This window comes from Mobula hypostoma, chromosome 12 (genome assembly GCF_963921235.1).
Source record: "Mobula hypostoma chromosome 12, sMobHyp1.1, whole genome shotgun sequence".
Classification (NCBI taxonomy): Eukaryota; Metazoa; Chordata; class Chondrichthyes; order Myliobatiformes; family Myliobatidae; genus Mobula; species Mobula hypostoma.
Window position 1 is genome coordinate 95,358,932 of NC_086108.1, and position 26,302 is coordinate 95,385,233.

The window sequence follows — 26,302 nt, forward strand, 5'->3', positions numbered from 1 at the left end:
TTCAAAGATTATGGAAATAATTCAGAAAGGGTCGCCATAACATTGGAAAATCATGTTTAGAATCAGAAATGGAACAGCGAATCTTCTGTAGTCTAGGCATAACATAACATCAGATAGCCATTGAACATGAGTGGGCAGGGCGGCCTCCTTCCACTTGAGCGAGATCGCCCTCCTGGCCATAAGAGACGTAAAGGCCAATACCCGCAAATCAGATGGCTTCAGCTTTGTAGCACTATCCTCCACACTACCAAACATGGCAGTCAAGAGGATTGAGCTTAAAACTAACATTGAAAAGTACAGGAAAAGTTTGAAATACATCTTTCCAAAATTTTTCAAGGCTTGGACATGTCCAAAACATATGAATTAGTGTGGCCACTCCATTAGTACATCTATCACAGTAAGGGGAAATATCTGCGTAGAAACGAGAGAGCTTGTCTTTAGACATATGAGCTCTGTGTACCACTTTGAATTGTAATAAAGAATGATGAGTACATGATGAAGAATTAATCAATTTTTAAATAATCCCAGCTCTCTTCAGATATGAAAATCTGTAAATCCTTTTCCCAATCTCCTTTAATTTTATCTAAAGAGGCCTTTTCAGTCCCAAAAGTAGACCATAAATGTAAGATATTGAACCGTTATCAAAGGGTTTCAAATTAAAAATTGTATCTATTATATTCTTGTCTGGACTTGTAGGAAATGTATGTAATTGAGATCTTAAAAAATCTCTGATCTGCAAGTATCGAAAAAAGTATTGCAAAGGTTAAATTTCGTTGAAAGTTGCACAACAGAAGAGAGTTTCCCTCCATCAAACAAATCCTGAAATTGTTTAATACCCAATCTATCCCATTCTGTAAAAGATAATTAGAGAATATGGGACTTGAGAGGGAGAATCTCAATAAACCAAAATGTTTTCTAAGGTGTAACCAAATCCTCAGTGTATGTTTAACCACCACGTTGTCAGTTAGTTTATTTAAAGATAAAGGAATCGAGGATCCAAGTAAAGAAATAATGGAAAATTTCACAGAGTTGACTTCCAAAGAAACCCATATAGGGCAATTCTCATGGTTAATGTAATATATCCAGTACGTAATATGTCATATATTAACTGCCCAATAATATAACCTAAAATTGGGTAAGGCAAATCCTCCGTTCTGTTTGGTTTTTTGAAGGTGAGCTTTATTTATACGAGGTTTTTTATTCTTCCGTATATAGGAAGAAAGAATTGAATCCAAAGAGTCAAAAAAAGATTTAGGAATAAAAACAGGCACAGTTTGAAAAAGGTGTATAAATTTAGGTAAGATATTCATTTTAATAGAATTGATTCGGCCAATCAGTGATAAAGAGAGAGGCGACCAATTAGAAAGTTTTTTTTTACATAAACTTTAAAAAATTTCCTTAAATCTTTATAATTCTTAGTAATTGTTACTCCTAAATATGTAAATTGTTTTCTTAACATTTTAAAAGGAAGGTTAGTATTAGTTGTTATTAAATTGTTTAAAGGAAACAGTTCACTCTTCTGTAAATTTAATTTATATCCTGAGAACTGACTAAAATTAGTAAATGGAACACAAATGGTAAGGAGGTTGTAACATTAGATATAAAAAGCAATAAATCATCAGCATAGAGTGACACTTTCTGAATAGTACCTCTCCTTAAAATACCAGTAATCTCTTTAGACTCTCAAAAAACAATTGCTAAGGGTTCTAATACCAAATCAAAAAGCAGAGAGCTCAAAGGGCAACCTTGTCTAGTTCCATGTTGGAGTTTAAAGGGTTTAGAATTCTGAAAATTAGTAAGAACCGAGCGGAGGGAGATAGATAAAGTAATTTAATCCAATGAATAAAATTAAGTCCAAAATTAAATTTTTCTAAGGATGTAAATAGATAGTTCCATTCAACTCTCTCAAAAGCCTTCTCCGCATCCAAAGATGTCACACATTCCGATATTTCCTTAGATGGAGAGTACATAACATTTAACAAACGCCGTATATTAAAATGGGAATATCGATTTTTAATAAATCCTGACTGATCATCCGAAACTATAGAAGACATATTTTCAAGTCTGCGAACCAACACTTTAGAAAAAAATTTTAGTATCAAAATTGAGTAAAGGGATAGGTTTATACGAAGAACATTCAGTAGGATTCTTATTCTTTTTGAGAATGAGCGAAATGGAAGCTTCGTAAAAAGACTGCGGTAATCTTCCTACTTTAAAGGAACCTGTAAGGGTAGAACATCAGTGTGGTATAAGCAAGGAGACAAAAGCCTTATAAAACTCTCCAGAGAATCCATCAGGTCCTGGGGATTTCCCAGAATGCCATTCTCCAATAGCCTGAGCAATTTCCTCCTGGGAAATGGGTTGATCCAATTGCCTACGATCATCTATCGAAAGATTAGGAATACTTAATTGATCTAAAAAATTATTCATTGCAATATTATCGTTAACAGAGTCAGATCTATACAATTTAGAATAAAATTCCCTAAAAGTGTCATTAATTTCAAGGTGGTCAGTTGTCATGTCCCCATTAATTTTACATATTTTCTTAATTTGCCGCTTGGCTATAAATGCCTTCAATTGATCAGCCAGTAGCTTACCAGTTTCATCTCCATGAATATAAAATTGACTTCTATCTTTTAAAAGTTGGCTTTCAATTGGATACGTTAAGATCATATTTATATTGAGTTTTAGTTTCAGTACGTCTCTTGTATGTTTCAGGATTGGGTACCGAAGCATATTTACGGTCCAGTTGTTTTAACTGATTGGCTAGTTCATTTCTCTCTTTGTTAGCTTTTTTAATGATGTTTGCAGTATAAGAAATAATTTGACCCTGGATGTATGCTTTAAAAGTATCCCATATAATAAGACTAGACATCTCTTCCAACGTATTTTCTTCCAAAAAGAGAGTAATTTGATTCTCCATATATTTTTAAAAATTCTCATCAGAAAGCAAAGTTAAATTAAATCACCAAAATCTATTCATAGGGATAGGACCAGGAAAATTTAAAGAAAGAAGTACAGGAGAGTGGTCAGAAATAGCAATCTCTTTCTATTCGATCGATCGAACTAATGGAATCATTTGACTGTCAATAAAAAAAATAATCAATTCTGGTATAAGAATGATGAACATGAGTGAAAAAAGAATACTCCCTGTCCGTTGGATGGAGAAAACGCCAAGCATCAACTATACCATATTTAGTTAGAAAGGATTGGATAAACAAAGCTGATTTATTAAGTGCGGCTGGTTTGATAGATGAGCGATCTAATACTGGACCTAACCAGCAGTTAAAATCTCCTCCCATTACAAGAGAGTAAGTACACAAATCTGGCAAAAATGAAAATAGACATTTCAAAAATCCTGGATTGTCTACGTTGGGGGCATATATATTAGCAAAAACAATCAATTTACTGTCTAAACTCCCTGATACAATAACAAATCGACCATTAGGGTCCGAAACAACTTTATGCTGAACGAAAGAAACTATTATCTACAAAAATGGAAACTCCACGTGGTTTTGCATTAAACGAAGAATAGAATTGCATACCCTTCTACCGAGTTAAAAAAAACTTAAGCTATCACAGATGCATATGTGCGTTTCTTGTAAGAAAATAATGGGTGCTTTTAACTTTTTAATATAAGCAAACACTTTGTTCTGTTTGATGGGGTGATTCAGCCCTTTCACATTCAAACTAAATAAGTTAATATTTCAAACCATTTTAAATACCAATCAACATGTAATTAAAAGATCTGTCCATAAATTATTAAAACTAGAAAGCAAACCGTAAGGTAAGGTATTCAAACAAGCAATCGTATAATCAACCCAACACAGCTCCCAGAGAGAAATGGGCCCTACCCCCTGCCCCACCCAAAGCAAGAAAGCTGACTAATAGGCAGTCAGCAAGCTAAGAACTAAGTTCCCTCCCTAAAAAAAATCCTGTTGACAAAAACTCCGGTCCTACAAGGTCATTATGTCCCTACCAAGACACAACATAAAAAGAAAAATAACTCAGTATTCAAAAATCTAGAAGGATCAGTTTAAACAAATTCAAAGAAAGCTGTATTAAAATAAAGCCTCAAAAAGGGATATAATAAAAAAAATATCAAAAAATATAACAAAAGACAATATATGAGCAGCCAAAACGTAAGCTTATTGAAACCTTATTTCAGATTCATATTAACAGAGGAAAAAATTGATCAAGTAAGAAATATAACAGTTTTAGACTTCATTCTTCAGAAACTCTTTTGCTTCTTCAACCGACTTTATTCTTTTTCATAATCCGTTCTTCAAAACAATACTCAGATGGGCGGGAAACCGAAGAGATGGTTTATATCCTTCATTATAAAATTCTGACATAACTTCTTTATATTTCATGCGATCAGCCATAACTTCAGGCGAATAATCTTCCACAAATCTAACCTTGTAACTTTGGAAATCGATCATTCCTTGTCGACGGGTATGGCGAATTAAAAGGTCTTTAATACGAAATTCATGAAAACTGAGAATGACTGATCTGGGTCTCACCGTCAACGACAATGGCTTCGACTCGGAAGTGAATAAAGCAAGGAATAGCTGTTTCAGAAAGTTTGCAAAAAACTTCATAGGGTCAGCGCTTTCAATTGATTCTTCAAGACCCAGAGTTCGCAGGTTATCTCTCTTATTTCTATTTTCTAGACTGATGATCCTTTTCATCATTTTATCATTGGATAAAGATAACTCTTTGCAGAGTTTAATTGTATCGTTATCATCAACGTCCTCTTCAACTGCCCCAGCTTCACAGTATTTTCGTGAATTTGGTTCTCATGCTCAGATAAAGTTTGTTGAATTGTATCCAATTTGCTGTTAAGTCATTGAAACTCCTCAAAGTTCTGATTTTTGCCGTTTAAGGAAGTCACTGATTGAATCCAAAGTGACTGGGGATTCATCTTCTGTTTCTCTTTCTTTTGCAGAAGCTTTTGTTCTTTTCCCAGCCATAGTAAAGCAATATTAAAGTATTATAATAAAGTTTCAAAAAAAAAAGACTGGTAGGAGACAATTAATCAAACAGGGTAGGACCAATCTAAAACGATGTTACTCCATCAGCTGCCAACAGGGCTCTCGAGAACAGGTTGAGTGAACTCGGCCTTTTCTCCTTGGAGCGATGGAGGATGAGAGGTAACTTGATAGAGGTGTACAAGATAATGAGAGGCATTGATCGTGTGGATAGTCAGAGGCTTTTCCCCAGGGCTGAATTGGCTAGCATGAGAGGGCATAGTTTTAAGGTGCTTGGAAGTAGGTACAGAAGAGATGTCAGGGGTACGTTTTTTACGCAAAGAGTTGTGAGTGCGTGGAATGGGCTGCCGATGTCGGTGGTGGAGGCGGAAACCATAGGGTCTTCTAAGAGACTCCTGGATGGCTACATGGAGCTTAGAAAAATAGAGGGCTATGGGTAAAGCCTAGGTAGTTCTAAGGTAGGGACATGTTCAGCACAACTTTATGGGCTGAAGGGTCTGTATTGTGCTGTATGTTTCCTATGTTTTTATGTTTCTATGATATGAATTTTGGTGGAAGGGCAGGTAGTACTGCAGAAACAGGAAGGCTGCAGAAAGACTTAAACAGATTAGGAGAATGGTCAAGAGAGTGGCAAATGAAATACATTGTTGGAAAATGCATGGCCATGCACTTTGGTAGTAGAAATAAATGTGCATGCTATTTTCTAAGCAGGAGAAAATCTGAAAATCTGAGATGCAAAGGGACTTTGGAGTCCTTGTGCAGAACACCCTAAGGTTTAACTTGCTGGTAGAGTCAATGGTGAGGAAGACAAATACAGTGTTAGCAATCCTTTCAAGAAGTCTAGAGTACAAGAGCAGCGAATTGATGCTGAGGCTTTATAAGGCACTGGTGAGGCCTCACCTTGAGTTCTGTGAACAGTTTTTGGGCTCCTGATCTAAAAAAAGATGTATTGACCTTGGAGAGGGTTCAGAGGAAGTTCCCAAAGATGATTCTGGGAATGAAAGGGTTATCATATGAGAAACATTTGATAGCTCTGGGTCTGTATTCACTGGAATTTAGAAGGATGGTGGGGGGGAGATCTCATTGAAATCTTTCAGATGTTGAATGGCCTGGACAGAGTAGATGTGGAAAGGATGTTTCCTGTGATGGGAGAGTCTAGGACAAGAGGGCAGGATAGAGGTATGTCCATTTAAAACAGATGCAAAGAAATTTCTTTAGCCAGAGGGCACTGAATTTGTGGAAGTTATTATCACAGACAGCTATGGAGACTAGGTCATTGGGTGTATTTAAGGCTGAGCTAGATAGGTTCTTGATTGGACACGGTATCAAGGGTTACGGGGAGAAGGTTTGGGAGTGGGGCTGGTGGTGGGGGGGGGGAGAAAAGGATCAGCCATGATTGAATGGCAGAGCAAACTTGAAGGGCCAAATGGCCTAATTCTGTTTCTATGTCGTTGAGGCACATAAGCCTCCAAAGCATGATAAAGTTATGGTCCTCTTAGAGAAGTGCAATGTTTGACAAATGATGAATATGTCTTCCCCCATTCTCATAGTCAAAGTGCATTGACTCTGATTGTCATTATCTGCTTCATGTTAGTGGTGGGTTAGTGGACCAATGATTAAAAACAGAAGATAATTGTAATTAGAACACATGGTAGAGATACCAGTGCTGGATAAGAGGCAATATAGAACTGATGGGCAATGAATTGTAAGCAGATTAGCTGACCTTGCAAGAAAATAAGAGTAACAGAGCTTTGTTCTAGTTTTGTTCTGTTAACACTTGAATAAAGTTATCTCATGTACATAATAATTACATTCTGATTCGCACAGTGCATTCTATCAAGTGACCAAAATGATGTAACAGTAACATCATATCCACAAAATAAATGCACTTGACATCACCAGCTAATTATTGTAAAATGATGCCTGCTTTATAATGAATTTCAAGGTATCAACTGACATATTGTTAAAGTGACCTAGGCTTTAACCATTCCAGGTCAATTTTTAAAAATACTGAACATCATTCAAGATGGATTTTAGGAAATTTGATTTCTTTTCATAGTGCAGCAAGTGCATGGAATAAATTATCTCAAATAGTTATGGTTGTTGATTTTGCAGCAGTGGCTGCTCTAACTCTTAACTGATTTGACCCCCCTCAGCTGCCTATTCTTCAGTGAGTGAAAAAAAACACCAAACGTATTGTTTTGGTCTGAGAAAATGTAACAGTAAATCTTCATTTTTGCGTGTTCTGTGCTGCACTATCTTATGAGTGCAGTTGGTGATGATCAGATTTGCACTCAGTGCAGCAGAGGTTTATAAGCTGATTGGTGACCAGAAACTCTATCAGATTGTTGGTACGTGTCAAAAATCCCGAGTCACCTCGCTGGTTTAGTCTGATTTAAGTGGTTGTGGTCACCCTAAGGAACCTGTGATGTGATAAGATAGCATTCGCAGGGGTCATGTGGTTTACAAGCTTTAGTACAGGAGCCTTCATTACCTCTTCCTAATATGCGCAATAGAAGACATGCACCTCATAAGTTTCCACTGCTTGCATGCTGGAGCTACAATCGATGTGTTTCTACGGCCTAGTCAGAAAGTTCGCTGTTGCTGACACGATTTACTGATCTGGCGTGCTTTGCTGCCTTATGTGCATAAACTGAGAAGTGCCTGACATTCATTTCTTTACCCACTGAGTAAAGTGTAGAAGTGGAACCGTCCAAAAGTGTGATGTTTATGTAGGTTTAAAGTCGCAACTGGTGATTTTATCTTGTTTAAAATTCAAACTTGCATGTGTGACTTTCTGTAGAATTCACATTTTTTTTTAGATCATCCTGAGTCTCTTAGACAATTTCTCCAATACTTACATGTCAACAGCTCAGTATTAATGCATTTTCACTTTGAGGCAGTTATTTAAATATATCATCTTTTAGAGGAAATATTTCCTGTTTATTTGAAGAGCTAGGTATCAAAGTATCCAGCTATATCTTAGAAGATTTACTTTAGATTGATAGTACCTGATACATTGCCTTGATACTACAGTCATTTCATGTTGCATTTATTGAGGCGGAAAACAGCAGATGTTGGCAATCTGAAGCCAAGAAGTGGCGTAAACTCTCAGCAGGTCAGACAGCACCCGTGGAAAGGGAAACTCAAGTCAACAGCTAAGATCAGTGACCTTTGACCAGAAGTGACGAGGTTTATGTTGAACTAGTTTGGAAACAAGCAACACACACAAAATGCTGATGGAGCGCTGCAGGCCAGGCAGCATCTATAGGAAGAAGTAAAGTCGACGTTTCGGGTCAACACCTTTTGTCAGGACTAACTGAAAGAAGAGATAGTAAGAGATTTGAAAGTGGGAGGGGGAGGGGGGATCTGAAGTGATAGGAGAAGACAGGAGGGGGAGGGATGAAGCTAAGAGCTGGAAAGTTGATTGGCAAAAGGGATACAGAGCTGGAGAAGGGTCATGGGACGGGAGACCTAGGGAGAAAGAAATGGGGAGGGGAGCCCAGAGGAAGATTGAGGGCAGGCAAGGAGTGATTGTGAGAGGGACAGAGAAAATAGGGAGAGGAAAAAAAGAGGGGGGAATAATAAATAAATAAGGGATGGGGTAAGAAGGGGAGGAGGGGCATTAATGGAAGTTAGAGAAATCAGTGTTCATGCCATCAGGTTGGAGGCTACCCGGATGGAATATAAAGTGTTATTTTTTCCTCGTGTTTGCGTAGTTTGGAAACAGGAACTTTTCATCAAATTCATAGTTTGTGTTGACCATTCCCATTTAAGTGACAACATAGTAACCAATTTTTATAAGCACCAGATACTAGATTAAGTTGATCCTTTGTCTTTTTAGTCTTTAATAACAGCAACTTACAATTATATGGCATTTTCAGAGTAGAACATAATTCCAAATAACTAACAATGACTTACACTTATAGAGTATTTTTAGAGTAGGAAATATTCCAAATAAATGTGAGGAAAGCAGACTGCTATCAGGGGAAGACAGATCTACAGAAGCAGTTTACCACCTGGTTAAGGAGAAGACATTTGAGAATTATTTTTTTCACAGTGAGTCCGGTTAAGTAGAGTGTTCCAAAGGGTAGGCCAGGGATGGCTAAGTTGCTGATTATAGAATAAAGATATAGAGTCATATCAGAGTCAGATAAGGCACCTAGGAAGGGAACAAGGCTGGAGGAAACTAAAGAGTTGGGGTGGATCGAGCACCATTGTAGGGATGGGCAGTAAATGCCAGTCATGAAAGTGGAACCCAGATCTGAAAAATGAATTTATCAGTTTGTGTGGCAATGAGGCAAACAGCACATTTTTGTAGGCTAGAGTATGATCAATTGTTAAAGATGAGTATGGGGGTAGTCAACTCTAGTACGCATAGATAAAAGTTTCAAAGTCAGCATAGCTGAGATGTGCAGCAAAGGATGGAAGTATAACAGAGATAGAACTGTGAAATTTGAGAGGACATGTCCTAATGCTCATCTCAGGCTCAAACAGGATGCCAAGATTACAGGTAGACAGTGGCAGGAAATAGTGGCAAAAGAGCAGATTTTGTGGCAAGGCAGAAGGCAGAGGCTTGTATTTTAAGATGTCAAACTGGGGGAAGTTGAGATTTCTCTGGTGCCTGAGATCAGACAAGCAATCTGATGACACTGTTGCAACTGAGGGAATTGGAAATGTGGGGAGGGACATAAAGTTATGGGTCATCATGTAGGTAAAAATTGATACTGCACCTCTAATGGCAGAAGGGAGGGAAGGTTCCACGGATAGAATTTTGGAAAAGCCAGGGATAATGCTGATGTGAAGAGAGGAAAGCCATCATCCAAGGTGGACTGGTAGTGTTTGGAAAGGTCAGCACAGAACCTTAAAGCCATTCCAGGCCAATGGCCCATCAAGAAAATTGCTTGCGTTTATACTCTCTGCCTTTCTTAATAAAACCAAAGATACAGAGATTTGTTTGTGCACGTCAGGTCTGTATGTACTTGCATCCCTTTAAGATTGTACTCTCACTCTCATTCACATTGCCTTTACTTGAACGTCACTGCGTTAAATTTAATCTGCTAAGTGACTTCCCATATTGCTGTATGCCTCCTCTTCTAAATTCTGTTCCTTTTCCTCTTTTACCGTGTTTCTCACTTAGATATGACCTACAAATATGCAGTGAAGTCGGTCATTTTTTTTTTAATCATGAATTTGGGCTTGCTTGTATTTCAGTTGTTTATGGGTACATAATGTAGATCTGGAAAATGCTGTAAAAAGGAAAATGTGGTTTCAGTAACAAACTGAATAAAAGTACATCCACTACTTGTGCCTCATAGCTAAAGCCAAAACAAAATGGGTAAATGTCTTTCATCATTTTTAGATATTGTTAATACTGGGTGGTACATCAGCATATTGACTCTCCCCATTACATTTAATTCAGCTTTATGCTGTAAAATTTCTTGTATACATTGTGCCTTCCTGCATATTTTAGTGCTTTCCAAATAGTATGACATGGCACAGTGCATTTATATACTAGATTAGTGGTCTGAAGGATTGGACTAATAAATAGAGACACAATTTCAAATTCCATCATTCATCTGAAGAATTTATAATCAGTTAATTTAAAAGAAATCCTCTAATAAAAAAAAAGCTATTGATAATGGCAACCAAAAATGCAAATCCCATTTTGTTTATGAATCTTCATTAGGGAAGGAAGTGTGGTGTCTTTACTCAGCTTTTTATAAGATACTAGACGGTCAACAATATGGTTCAGATAGTTCCTTCTGAAATGGCTGAGACTATCAAACTGTATCAACAGTACTGTGCACCTTGAACCTCTGCAAACCACTACCAGTGCAAGTTAATGGGATTTCTTCATGGTAATAAAGCTTATGGCATGCATTTAAAGTGAGTGGAGGTAATTTCAAAGGAGATGTGAGGGGCAATTTTCTTTTACACAGAGTGATGGAATACGATGGCTGGGGTGGTGGTAGAGGGAGACATCTTAGGAACTTTTAAAAGACATTTAGATAGACACGTGAATGTGAGGAAAATGGGTAAGATATGGACATTGTGCAGACATAAGGGTTCAAATTGATTGGCCATTTGACTAATTTATTTATTTCTGCAAAATATTATGGGCCTGAAGGCCTGTTCCTGTACTGTATTGTTCTGTGTTCTATACTGCAATTCTCTGTCGTTTTCATTCAGTGTTTGGTAGGACCCTTTTTTGAATGGCCCATTAAGAAAGTTTGCTGCAATTTACTTCTTTTTGATTTGCATATTAAACTGCAAATCAGGGTCATGCACAGGTTACTGTCAAAGAAAGGACGTGATTAAGTTTCTGAAATTCTTCAGCTTGAGCTTCGATCTCTCATCCTTTCGTGCCCTGCGAGACTCAACAAAGATAGCCAGCAGATTCAAATCATGGTTTTCTATTTTACAGTAATCAAGAAGTCATGACCTACCAGAGTTAGCTTTATTCTGGTTTCCTGTTCTGATTCACTGGAAACCTTTTGGTTTCAGGTTCTTTGCTAGCACTAATCTTTGGCACGTTTACACATCAGATTTTTTTGACTCTATTTTGCAACTTAAAGAGCATTGATAGTCTGCAGTGCAGTTGATAACTGGTGAAGCCAAGTGCTAATATCTGGAGCTAAAACCCAGGTTTGTTCATTAAAACTAGAAAGTGCTCTCTGCTTTCATTCATCCATTTTTGAATTTTTATTAAATAGAATTTCCTGTTGGTTGAAGCTGTCATAATCCCAATCTACCACCTTTTTAAATATTTCTTCCTGTTAGTCATGAAGTTTTTCACCACCATAATTCTTATTCATGGATGCTAAGAATGCAAATGAACATGCTCCCTCATGGTTTAAATTAAACAAGAATTATGAAACACGCTAAACACTGGAGGAACTCAGTAGGTCAGGCAACATCAATGGGGGGGGGAGGGGAGGAACGGTTGACATTTCAGGCCAAGGTTAGAAATCTTGATCTTGGCTGGATATTATGTGTCATCCTTTTCATTGTGCAAAGTTAATACTATTTTTGTAATGCTTGTTCATTATTTTATACAGTAATGAATATAAATGTATCAACAAAATGTAAAGAACAAAGAGCATCTATTGCATCATTTATTGTATGATGTCATAAAATTTAAGATATTGGATCAGTATCCAGACATTTGTATAATTGATCAGTGTATTCATTTTCCACTGCAGAGCTGGGAAGTTTTAATACATGCTGCTGTATGTTTATTCTTTTGTCAACATGCAATTATCACTCGCAGTGCCAGCATTTATCGCTCATCCTTATTAAACTTTCTAACTACCTACTTGTGGAAAATCCTCAATGTTCTTGCAAAGGTAGTTCCAGTAATAAGGGCCATTGAAAATGGATGAACTTTCAACTCTGGCTGATTTTGTTCCTGAGCACCTAATGCTCTTGCATTAATGCTCTTGTGGTAGAGATCACAGGTTTGGCTGATGCTGTATGAGCTATTTCGATATTGACAGGATGAAGTATCACTATAATTGTTTTAACGTACACTGAATTGACCTTTTTTCTTCATGGAATTGAAATTTGAAAGCTTTGCCCAATTTGTCTTGGTCCACCAGTGAGACCTGTGAATTCTTAATTGACCTGAAAAAACTAAGTAAGTCACTCAGTTCAGGGGTTAGTTAGGATAAAAAATAAATACCAGCAGCATCTGCATTCTGTTACTTTTTTTTAAATCAGCAGGTATCATAATATTAATTATACACAAGGTAAACTTAAAGGATTAAAACAGTGCATCCCAAGTAATTTAAGCAGCTATCTTTCTTTTATGTGGCTCTCTTGAGCCATCGCCTTAGCAAGGGAGTCTGGAATATCCCTATCCCTCTGAATTACGAATTGAAGATAGATGGAGGGGCAGGTAGTGCTGAGGAAGCAGTGAGTCTGCAGAAGGACATAGACAGAAATTTAAATAATCAGAGATGCAGAGAGACTTGGGAGTCCTCATACAGGATTCCCTAAAGGTATCTTGCAGGTTGAGTTGGTGGTAAGGAAGGCAAATTTATTTTGAGAGGACTAGAATATAAAAAGCAAGGATGTAATGCTAAGGCTTTATAAGGAATTGGCCGGACTGCAATGGAGTATTGTGAGCAGTTTGGCCCCTCATCTAAGAAAAGATGTGCTGGCATAGGAAAGAGTCCAGAGGAGATTCATGAGAATGATTCGGGAATAAAAGAGTGAATGTATGTCGAGTATTTGATGGCTCTGGGCCCGTACTCGATGGAGTTTAGAAATGGGGGGTGGGGTCTTATTGAGTTCCTATCGAGTTCTGAAAGGCCTAGGTAGAGTGGATGTGGAGTGGATGTTTCCTAAAGTTGGGGGAAGGGTCTAGTACTGAAGGGCACAGCCTCAGAATAGAGGAACATCCATTTAGAACAGAGATAAGAAGGAATTCCTTTAGCAAGAGAGTGGTGAATATGTGGAATTCATTGCAGCAGATGGCTGTGAATGCCAAGTCATTGGATATATTTAAAGTGGAGGTTGATAGGTTCTTGATTAGTCAGGGCCAAAGGTTAGTGAGAGAAGGCAGAAGAATAAATCAGCCAAGACGGAATGATGGGGCAGATTCGATGGGCCAAATGCCCTGATTCTGCTCCTATGTGTTATGGTTTTATGGTCTTATGAAGTTTTTCACATCCATGCACATTTCCCTTTCTGAAAAATGTACTTACCCATGTTGAGTATTATGCATTTCTGGTGCACCCACAATGTTAAGTGGTTTGTCATGGGAGCTGCATCTAATTATTCTCAATGTGTACAAATTTTTGTCCAATTCTATCAGGTCCACTTTGGATTGTATCTTTCAGTACGTTTAAGTTTATAACATGTGCTTTTAATGTTAAATGCAGGTTCAAAATCTGACTGTGCTGCAAATAAACATTTCCAGTGTGTGTGTCCTTACAAGGTGTGGTTCAGCAGTTCATTCTGTACAATCAGTATCAAGGATGATAGAGTCAAAGGCCATTTCATCAAACTAAAGAAGCTTCAAAACAAAGATTAAGACTTGAAAGTTAAATATCTGAAAGACTTGAGTTGTCATATCTAAGTTCACTTCCCACTTCCTGTTTTGCAAATCTCTCAATCCACACACGTGGGCAAGATCTTTCCCATTATCAGCTCTCAGCTCTCAAATTGAAATTCCCTTGGAGCGCATTGTGCTTCAAGTGCTCAGTGACTGGCCTGCGACATTTCAATATGCTGGCCAGATCTTGCTCGGCATCATCTCAGTGCAACCTTGCCACGGCAAAGAAGCAGATAATCACAACATAACAAGCCAAGGATGTTTGGGGAAAAGATTCCAGGTTTTCAGCAGTATCAATTTGGATGCCCATGTTTTACCAGATTTAAGTTTTCCCTAATTCCTCATATTTTCTCCCACTTAAAGTAAATTATTTTATAACTTTTATTGGATAAAGTTTGACTAAACTTTTGCTGTTTTAATCTGTTATTTTTATTGTAATCTAATTCACGTGAGACTACATCCCTAGTTTGTTTGCTGTACTCTTGTGGTTCATTGTTCCAGCCTTCAGCCCTGAGAGCTACCTGTGTGGAACTTACATATCATCTTTGAACACGTGGGTTCTTCCGGGTGCTCTGGTTTCCTCCCACATCCCAAGGACATGCTACCCCATAGGTTAAATGGCCTTTGTAAATTACCTCTAGTTGAGTGGTAGGAAAACAATCGGGGAGACAGTAATTGATTGACGTGTGAGAGATTGGTATCATAAATTATAGAGAAATAAGTGAACTAATGGGTTTTGAGGGATTGCTCAGAGCTGGCATAGATTGAGGGCCAAATGTCATAAAGAAATACATCAGCCGTTTTCCTCAAATTTATGTACGTAGAGTCACATAGGATGGAACAGGCACTTTGTCCCAACTGGTCCCTGCCAACCAAGATTCCCATGTGAGTTACTTCCATTTCCCCACATTCAGCCTATATTCCATATTAATATAGATCACTTCGTAGAGATCTGTTTTTATTTTGACACAAGAGTCTTTTTCTGTCGATCAGTGTCCAAAAAAAGCCAAATTAAACCCACTATGATTCATCGTTATAAAACAATAAAACATGAAAACTTCCAAGGGGGTTGAATACTTTTTATAGGCACTGTTTGTGTTGTATGTGACTATATATACTGTGTTTCGCACCTTGCGCCCAGGGGAACAGTGTTTTGTTTAGCTGTATACATATGTATGGTTGAATGACAATAAATTAGACCTTGAAATATAAATCTGTTAGTCACAGGCCTAATAGAAATGATTCGCTTCACAATAAATGCCTTTTATTCTAGAGTATTTTGGCTTCAGCATTTTAACTTAGTTCCTGAAAGGTGGGGTGTAATCTTTAGTGGCTACTCTTTAAGGAAGATTTGAAGGGCATTGTGATGATGCAGAACAGGGTTACCAAATTGGTTCCAGAGATGAAGATTTCAGCTCCTCAGTTAAAACCACCAAAGATGGAGTTGTTTTCCATAAAGCAGCAAAGATGGCGGCGCAACGCAGCTCACAGCGGCCACTCCGGTGGTGATGTCTGTCATTTGTCAAGTAGGGTGCCTGTGCACAATCCTGATTTGATGGAGACGGATGTGAGAGCACGAAGGAACATCTGGTGAAACTTCTGAAATGCCTGCTTCGCTGCTGCTGCTACTGTGTGGTCCGAAATCTCCGGAGGGGAAGGCCCCGAGTCCTCGGCTTTGCTTGTTGCTCGGCGGCCGGGGCGGGGTCAAAGCGTTCGGCAGAAGATGGTGCTCGGAGAGGCTGTGTCGGAGGCTCGAAGTTTTCAGAGTCCGCTGCGGTCGGGTGCTTCCAGTGGTGCTGCATCGGCAAGTTTGCGGTGCTTGGAGGCTCCTGGCGGGGAGAGTTTCTCCCTTCTACCGTCTGCGTGAGATGATGAGGCTATTGGGACTTTGAGACTTTTTTTTACCGTGCCCATGGTCTGCTCTTTATCAAATTACGTATTGCTTTGCACTGTTGTAACTATATGTTATAATTATGTGGTTTTGTCAGTTTTAGTCTTGGTTTGTCCTGTGTTTCTTGTGATATCATTCTGGAGGAACATTGTATCATTTTTTAATGCATGCATTTCTAAATGACAATAAACGAGGACTGAGTGTCCTCATAATCTTAAAAAAAAAGGTGGGGATGTGTTTGAGAAGCTCAAGGGCATGGCGTGTTCTGTTTTAAAAAAAAAGGTTTTCCACTTTGAAGGTAGTTCAAAGACCGGGGGCATAGAATCAAAATGATAGGCAAAAGAAATGGAGATGTGTGGAAAAAAACTTTAATGCAGAGTGTGGTTGTGATCTGGATCTTGCTGTTTGTAAAAGTAGTGGAAATGGGTATGGTTTTGCTGTATTATGCCATAACATCCATTTTAAAACAACATATTTGCTTCCCTTTTAAGAATACGGTGTGGGGATTGTGAGCATAGATTGCAACACTTTAAAAAAAAATGACTCCATTTGAGCAGCAGAGTTTGTTTAATCACTAGTATGGGAGTTAAAATCATCAAAATTTACATTGGAGTCAGTTAGCGCCTCAAAGGGAAATAATCTTTAAAAGGCTACTGAGACAAAATGAGGAAATGGGATATTGAGTTGCTGGAGACTTGGTGAGTCAAATGGTGGATTTCTCTGCCATCATTTCTATTCTATTTTCAGTGTGGAGCCCCTTAATAAATTAAACTTGGAAATTCCTCATGGGGTGAGCTGTAGCTCTCTATCATAGTCTCTATGGCCTCATGCTACCACACACTGTGATATGTGGCATTATTTTTAATATATATTCTTCTGAATACACATTTTAGTTTACAATCACTTTGCATAATATTATCCACTTTATGGGCCTGGTAATTTGACTCTTTTTTAATATAATTTTTATTGAGTTTTCAAAATGATTACATAGAATGATTCTATGTAATCATTTTGGTAATTTGACTCTTGAATTGCAGTCACATTCCTGGGAAATTTACGTAGCAGGCCTTTCCAAGCTAATGTAGCCTTCCTGAGCTATATTACCTAGAATACACAGAATTCAATTGGAACAACTGCAACCTGACCAATCTTACTTGCTCTGTGGGAGGATCATGTACAGATGCCCTTTTGGAGATGTTGGCTTCTGCTGAAGTTCTGGAAGACTGGAAGGTGGCTAATGTTGCATTGTGGAAGAATGGTAGCAAGGATTGAGGATTGGCTGACTGACATGAGGCAAAGAATGGGAATAAAGCAGGCCTTTTCTGATTGGCTGGTGATTAGGGGTGTTCCCCAGGGGTCAGTGTTGAGCCCATTACTTTTCATTTTATATATCAATGATCTGGATGATGGAATTGATGGCTTTGTGGCCAATTTTGTGGATGACGAAAAGATAGGTGGAGGAGCAGATAGTGTTGAGGAAGGACATAATCTGCAGAGGGCCTTGAATAAGTTTGAAGACGGGTTAAAGAAGTGGCAGATGCAATACAGTGTAGGAAAGTGTATGGTAATGCACTCTGGTAGAATGAATAAATGTGTAGGCTGTTTCCTAAATGGGAGAGTATTCAGAAATCAGAGGTGCAAAAGTACTTGGGAGTTATAATGCAGAGTTCCCTAATTTGCATGATGGGCTGACTTTAATGGTGAGTCAGTACTAAGGAAGGCACATTCATTTTGAAAGGATTAGAACATAAGAGCAGGGGTTTATTGTTGAGGCCTTTGTAAAGTGTTTGTCAGACAATATTTGAAGTATTATTGTGAGCCCCTTATCTAAGAAAGGGTCTGTTGGCATTGGAAAGGCTGCAGAATGATCCCAGGAATGAAAGGGTTAATGTCTGAGGAACATTTGATGGCTTTGGGCCATTACTCATGGAACCATAGTAGGATGAGGGAGTATCTTATTGAAACCAGCTGAATATTGAAAGGCCTGGATAGAGTGGATGTGGAGAGGATATTTCCAGTAGTGGAGGAATCTGGAACCAGAGAGAATGGCCCCAGAGTCAAAGAATATAGAAAGGACAAGATAGAGTGCACATGTAGAGGATGTTTCTTACAGTGGGGAGTCTCAGACCAGAGGGTGCAGCTTCAGAATGCAAGGACACCCCTTTAGAACCGAGGGGAGGAGGAATTGCCTTAGCCAGACACCGGTGAATCTGTGGAATTAATTGCCACAGATGGCTGTGGGGGCCAAGTCATTAGGTATATTTAAAGCAAAGATTAATAGGTTCATGATTAGTAAGGGTATCAAAGATTACGGGGAGAAGACCTGGAGAATGGGGTCGAGAGGGCTAATAAATCAACTGTGATGGAATGACGGAGCAGAGGGGCTGACTGGCCTAGTTCTGGTCTTTTATCTTATGGTCTTTCAAAATTTTGTATTTTCCTTCACTTCTGAGACAGGATTCCCCCACACAAATCCATACCATTTCTGATCAACCCCTGCTTTTCCTATTTCTTGTATATCCTATTATATACATATATCCTATTTCTTAGAACGTCTTTCCAATAATTTCCCTACCGCTGACTCACTGGCCTTTTGTTATTCAGCTTATCCCTGCTACCCATCTTAAATATAAGAATGTTAGCAATCCTCCAGTACTTCACTAACAGCAACAAAGATGCAAAAGTCTTCATGAACACTAGCGCTATTTCTTTCCTTTCCATGGCAACCTGAGAGAGATCTCATCTCTCCCAGGGATTTATCAGCCCTTGCTTAACATTTTGCATGGGAGCAGATTTGTTGATTCAGTAAACGGGCCAGAAGACACCAACCGTTGGTATAAGTTTAATTGTTTATTAACTAAACAAAGTCAAACATTCAAGTTAGACAGGTGCATGGTGCCTTCATCTTGCCATGTTTACCTTTCACTATTACTGAAACATGGTAACCCTGATCACTCTTTTAAAGATAGTTGTGGTTATTAGAAATCAATCATCTGACAACATCATTGCAGAAGGTCCTGAAGGCAATATCAGACCCAGCCATCTTTAGCTGCTTCTTCAATGACTTTCCTTCCATCTGCAAGTTAGAAGTGGGTCAGGGGAAAGTTCTGTGAAAGATGTACACAAAGCCTGATTTGCAATACTGACCAGGCACTCTGGATGGGAACTAACAGATTGGGTGGGAAGAAACTGTCATAAGTTAAGATTCATATTGACTAATTGTGCAATGAAGTCATGGAGAAGTTGCAAAGGAAATTTGAGAAGTTATCTTTGAAGATGAAATAAAATTTCCTGTATAATCATTAATATCTGAGGATGTCTCGAGGAGAAAAATGTTAGATTGCTCATAATGTTGCTGGAACGTTGATCTGGTATGGAGGGGAATAGACTTCTAAGAGATGGTTAAGTTCTGACCATTGGATTTTGTTCATGGGGCATCGCCCAAGTTTTAATATTCTGGTTGACAAAGTAAATAGGCAATAAGGAGGGCCTTTAAGCAGCAAAACAGAGAGGAGTATTCTACAAACAAAAAGCCACAAAGAAACAGAACTTGCAATAGATAACACAAGCACGAGGAGATCTGCAGCTGCTGGAAATTCAAGCAACACACATAAAAAATGCTGGTGAACGCAGCAGGCCAGGCGGCGTCTATAGGAAGAGGTACAGTCAATGTTTCAGGCCGAGACCTTCATCAGGTCTAACTGAAAGAAGAGATAGAAAGAGATTTGAAAGTGGGAGGGGGAGATCCGAACTGATGGGAGAAGACAGGAGGGGGAGGGGTGGAGCTAAGAGCTGGAAAGTTGATTGGCAAAAGGGATACAAGGCTGGAGAAGGGAGAGGATCATGGGACGGGAGGCCGAGGGAGAAAGAAGGGGGAGGGGAGCCCAGAGGATTGGCAAGGAGTTATAGTGAGAGGGACAGAGGCAGAAAAAAGAGAGAGAAAAAAAAATAAATAATAAATAAATAAGTAAGATGGGGTACGAAGGGGAGGTGGGGCATTAACGGAAGTTAGAGAAGTCAGTGTTTCATCTGGCATGAAAAGCTAAGTGGAGTTTTCTTTTTTCCTCTACCTTAATATTATTCTATGTAAGATATTTTTTCATTGAAAGTAATATTTTTAATACATTAAATCACATTTTTTTCCAACCATTTTTGTGTACCCATGGTTATCAAAGATATTTAGAGACAGGGCCATTGGGCATCCATGGTCTGAGCCTTGAGTTCTGTTGCCTGAACCAACTTGCCTCTTGTAGGTTTTCCACTCTGTGGGGCAATTATCCGCAGCAGAGTCTCAAGTTTGAGGCCCCAAGGGTTAGCATGGCCAGGATAGTTGAATGCAAGATGTTCAGCTGAGACACAGACTGATTCATTATTCTGAAATGATTAAAATTGGTGGTCCTCTAAGAACAGTTCGAGCTGGTTGGGAGAAATGATGAATGGAGTTTTTGGGCATCTGTGTTCAAAAATATTTGCTAAAACTCATGGTCCATACTCCCTGTAGCAATGAGGTCTTAAATCTTACTCCAAACAGAATCACAGAAGTGAGGGTCTTGGCAAAAGAGCACAAGAGCTTTACCAAATTCAGAATATTCAGCTGTAGAGAGGGAGTCCTACAATTAGTTAAGGGAACTAGTATTTTCCAGAAGTTAGCTCTGCTATTGGTGAAGTTACATACTCAAAAATGCAGAGTCTTTGAGATTTTGATCAATGATTTCGTGTGAACTGCGATCACACCAGTACACTCCCAAGCTCGGTCTAGTTCTTGTTATTCACCACCCATCTTAAAATGCTGCCAAATAACCACTTCCCTTGACCAAAGCCCAAGAAAGTTGGGTCTTCTACTGCTAACACAAGGAACCAACACTACTGTACTACAAATTTGGGTGCATTTTGAGAAAAAAGCAATAAGACCACACTGGTGAAATAATGTTGAGCAAGTTCAACTTTATGTCTCTGGCATTAAAATAGAAGCTGGCAGGAATCTTTCAGTTCACAGATACTAGACTATTGGGAAAGCATTTCAAGTGTATTATCTCTTAACACCAAGCAAGCATGAATGGTTCATTAAAACTTGGATTACACCGATGTATGTCAGTCCATACCAAGTATCAGTGTGCTGCTGGTATTTAAAACAATATTTAAAAATAAACATGAGATTTTGCAGATGCTGGAAATTCAGAGTGACACACACAAAATGCTGGAGGAACAGCAGATCAGGCATCATCTATGGAAAGGAATAAACAGTTGACATTTCAGACTGAGGCCCTTCATCAGGACAAGAAGGGGAAAGAAGCCAGAATAAGAAGATGGGGCAGGGGAAGGAGTACACGCTAGAGGGGGACAAGTGAAGCCAGGTGTGGGGGAAGATGGATTTTTTAAAATGTAATTTTTGAAGTAGTCCTTACAATGGTTATGGTCTATTGTGCACATATGGAAATGTTAGCAGCTGTATATTTGCAAAACCTTTTGGCAAACAATATCCTATTATCTGCAGCAGAAATGACAAAACATTGGGGAATCTTGGAGCCATTTCTGGTTCCATGGATTGATTTTGATTTGTAATTTTCACTGGGTGATGATCCTCTGGTTGTTTGCCAATGCTTACTGCTACCATAATCTCTGATAGCCGAGCATCACTGTAGCCTATGGATTCATTTGTGAGGTACTGTATGAACGATGTGGTTACTCGTAGATCTCCATCGAAAATGGTTGCTGAGATGAAACTCCTAGGATCATTGCTATCTGAAAAGAAACAGCATAATGAAAAATTACAATAAAGAAAGCCATTGTTTTTTTTCTATAGAAGATTTACATTTGTTTATACTGTTACTTAGGGGTATAGAAGTCTCCAACTTCTGATAATTTTCCCTTTCCTCCTCCCCTCTTTAATTCCCCTCTTATCTCATCTGTTATCCTCACTTACCAATCAACTCAATTTCTCCAACTTCCTGTAATTTTTCCCCTCCGCCTTGCCTCCTGTTCATTTTCCCACTTTGGCTTCTTACCTCTTCTCCTTACCTGCCTGTCATGTCCGCCTGGTGTCCCTCCTCTTTACTTTTCCCACCCGTCTGGTTTCACCTATCACCTTCTAGCTATACGCCTTGGCTTTCCCCCACTATTTTTTATTCTGGCTTCCACCCCCTTCCTTTCCAGTCCTGATGAGGAGTGTTGGCTTGAAACACTGACTGTTTACTCATTTCCATAGATGCTGCCAGACCTGAGTTTCTCCAGCATTCTGTGTCGCTTTGGATTTCCAGCATTTGTGGAATTTCCTGAGTTCTGTGATGACCACAACTTTAGCCTGCATATAGTGAAACTGCATGTACATCAGTGAGGTCTAGGGTTTTATTCTGTGCTGAGATAGTTGTCCTGCGTGTTTCTGGTTAGAGAGAAAAGTGGTGCAGTGGCTCAATGATACTGCAAGTAAGCTTCTCGCTATCATTATACCTGTCACAATCCCAGCGTTCTCCCTAGGCCTATGTAAAGCAAGGATGTTGAGATGATAACCTTGCCCAAGTAATGCACACTGAGTTGTTTCCTACTGACAATCCCCATCTTTTAGGAAAAGTCCAGAGGACTGTAATTATAGATTAATAGCTCCTATTCACCAGGATTTACTCGTGTCTGGAGCTTCAGATTCAGCCATAGTGAATCTTTAGTGCTGTGGTGTGAATAGTATTACCTCTGCTAAATTGCTCTTTTTTTGCTCCCTCCTTCCACCACATGCATAACGGACTGGGGCAGTCTCCTTCAGGTAAGTAATTGTATATGTCCCCAGTCCATTCTAACTGGTGCAATTCATACCACTTGCATTTGTATGAGTGAATCTTCCACTGACAACAATGTAATCATTCTCATTACATGTCCATGGTTTGTATGAAGGTTAGATCAATTTTACATGGCTAACCAGTGAGTGACATTTTGTGTGAATTTAATCTGTAATTCCTTCCCATATAGTTGGATTTTTTTTTCAAAATATGTTCATGCACAATCAAAATGGTTGTCTTGTGTACTTATCCCTCTTTGGGATAAAGGGTTTTTTTTAACAACTGGATACTTGACTAATTTACTAATGTAACAAGAATTACTTCTGTGTAGAGTGAAAAGATTAAGAATCTTGGCACGCTAACATCTTTTGCATGTATTCTCCCTGTTTGGATTTCTGGTTAGATTGTGAGTTTCCTTGCATTGTTGTGTGCTATTGAGAGAGAATAATTGATATGTAATAGACATTTTTCCAATTCTAATCAGTTATTCCTTGGAAACTGGGATTTTCAACACTTTCTTAAAATTATTTTTTCGAGCAGTATTAAGATATCCGTGTTTTCAAAGTTTAGATCATACTTCCAGATCTAACGTTGACTGAGTTTGAGTGAATTTATTGTCAAATTGCTTCCCAAGCAGTATGGTATTTTATTTCCCTCCAATCATTTTATAATTGTCTTGCCCTGAACAAAATAATAACATAGCAAGTCCTGCTTGTAGTAACCTTTTATACCAGTTTAGTTGAGAAAAAAGTAAAAAGATGTGTATCTGGGCTGTTAGGAGTGGGGAAGGAATGTGAGGGGAATGGGTAAAAGCAGATTTGCAATCATATGGAAAGAGAAAGGACTGGATTCCGGGTGTTTTAATCCTTTGTCTAAAGAGGTCTGATGAAGCTGTTCCTTCGGAATTGTAATCTATGTATCTGCACTACACAACTTATGGCAAGACATTTGGGTTCTGTGAGTTTATTTCTTTCAGGCCATTAATGTTTACAGTGATAGACCAATATAATTACATTCATATCTTCATCAGAACAAGGGAAGGGGAGCTGGGTGTTGTTCTGTTTACCTGTGATTGGTTAGCTGAATTCAAGGCATAGTTTACTTGCAGTTACCTGAAATACTCAAATCATTTGATCAAAGGCTGATTGATTGGTGAGTATCCAGACCAGTGGAAGCATGACACAAAAAAAAATGGAAGTTGGTTATTTTGGAGAACTTCTCTGAGGAAAGTGACTGTGACCAGAAATGTTTACTGCAACGTAAATTTTAGGTTCATTTCAGGTCTTTCATTATATAAAATAATTTGTAGTTTAAAAATTGTGAAGGTGGTCAATAATAATCTCCTTTTTCAACAGGTCATGTGCCTAAAAGGGCAGAGGGACTTCTCAGACCGACACACTTTTGATCGGATCCACATTGTGAATCACATCGCTGACGATGACTCATTCCACTCCTCTGATGAAGATCTGATTCCAAATACTCTGAGGGTTCGTGGTCTTCGGGGTGTCCCTCACCATTTTCACCACCTCAGCAGAAATGTACAAATGGAAGCTAATGATAAGGACAGTGAGGACAGTACAGACAGTGACAGTGAGGATACAGCGCTGCATCCTTGTCACTACAGCCAGATTAGTCAGAATGTCTGCACAAAGGGGCAGGACCATACGGAATCTTTCTCCACCACCGTGTGACCATCACTGTGAATGTGAGGCTTTCTGGTTCATTTCAAAGACCAGATGGGCTCCAGTCATTCAGACTTGAATGCAGTTTTCAGTCTTGCCTGCTGATTAAACTAAAGGGACTGATATGAGAAATTACATGGGGGTCTACCATTGAAATAGTGGAGACAAAGCACCAGATTTCATACTGTATATTTTGTTTTGGAAGGGGGGGGAGGGGTTGCAAGGAGGATGTCGTTTTACCTGTTCTTTTGTCTGCCTTAATCTCTGCCAAAACCTTTCCCAAATAATTGTTGCCAGATGCTAAAACAAGAGAGGGCTTGTAAAATGGACAGGAAATGAGATATTGACAGTATTATATACAGTATCTTCATTTGTCTTCTTAAACTTGAAATACACACTTCCTAATTTATTTAGAGAAAAGGGGGGTTTTATTTTCCCTTTGCTTGATACTTCAGTCAATGGAATTGTGAGCTCTTGGGATAATGGTTGATTATGGAAAAGATGCATCATCTTGTGCAATATTAATTGTATTTTATGCTAAAGAGAACACATTTTGTTTTTTTATAAATGTACCATGACAGTCGTACAAATAGATCTTGTGCCTTTAAGGCAAGGCAAGTTTGGCCAGGAGTCTGTTGGTCAGCGATCCTATTTGAGCATTGGAGTACAAAAACAAGCGATTGGAACATGTTAAGGACACAGATTCACTGTATGGTATATCATGATCTTGCTTAGGGTCCCAGCACAACAATCCATTTCTTCAAAAAATTACTTTTTTAAGTAAAAAAAAATCAAATGCTGAGATTGCTGTTTATACATTCACCCATTTTCACCCATTTTAGTTTATGCTGAGTTTTCATTTGAAGTGTCTGATACAAAGTGATGTACCAGTGATATGTGTTCCAGCAATATCTAATTTTACATGCTAATTTGCTATGACAGAGAAATATAGTTGAACCTTAATATAACTATGTTTTATTCTTAACTGAGAATGCATAGGATTGCATTTCTGTCATTGTGTAAATCAACCACTTCAGAATTGGAGATTTCAACATAGGCATGGACTGATTACCGAGTTTATACCATTCGAGGAAATGCAGAAACACTATCAGGAAACTCTGTTATGCAGAAATAAGAAAACCTCCTCAGAAAATATCTTTGTTAAATATATGTTAGCTCTGCTTGGCAGTTGTTAACACTAGCTTTTTCACTTCACTAATGAGAATGCTTGTATAAACACTATCAGTGCTTCTCTTTTAACTATAAATTATAACAGAATTACAATAAACTTTTCACAATTTTAATGGGATCGTACTGTATCTTCTTTATGTGATTTTTCCATTACTGATGTAACGGATTATTAAAACTGAAAAGGGAATGCAAATTATAGACATTGTTCCATGTTTTAAAATTGTAAAATTCCTCATGTCCACAAATAAACTGTTGGTATCTTTCACCAGGAAAATTCTTATGTGGCTAGAGATTAATTTCACAATTACTTTAGGTAAATTGTTTTAATGATTTAATTTATCTTTAAATTTTTTAAAGATTTCTAATCCTTGTTACTAATTTATAATCAAATAACTGAACCCATAGTTTGGTGCTAGTGTTCTGTTTTTATCTTGCTGAGAAATGATATATACACTGAAGGAAGTATTTTAGCAGAATCTCGTTGAGGCATAACAAAGTTTCACCTGAATTTCCAGCAATACATTCTGAATTCAGTGGAAGTGTACATTTTTTTCAGTGGAAGTTTGCACTCAGTGGCCTCTCTATGTACATTTGAACACCTTGTTAATGTAAATATCTAATCAGCCAATCATGTGGCAGCAACTCAGTGCATAAAAGCATGCAGACATGGTCAAGAGGTTCCGTTTTTGTTCAGACCAAACATGAGAATGGTGAAGAAA

General features: G+C 38.4%; 1 protein-coding gene across 6 annotated transcripts in view; it reads left to right on the forward strand.

Moving 5' to 3' along the window:
- Positions 1-25,848, forward strand: part of evi5a (ecotropic viral integration site 5a) — a 292,185-nt gene extending 266,337 nt beyond the window's left edge. For all 6 annotated transcript variants that reach the window (XM_063064647.1, XM_063064648.1, XM_063064649.1 and 3 more), the window contains one exon: positions 24,066-25,848. In XM_063064647.1, coding sequence (XP_062920717.1) covers positions 24,066-24,401 — 336 coding nt within the window. In that variant the 3' untranslated portion in view covers positions 24,402-25,848. The remainder of the gene's footprint in view (positions 1-24,065) is intronic.
- The last annotated feature ends 454 nt before the right edge of the window (positions 25,849-26,302 follow it).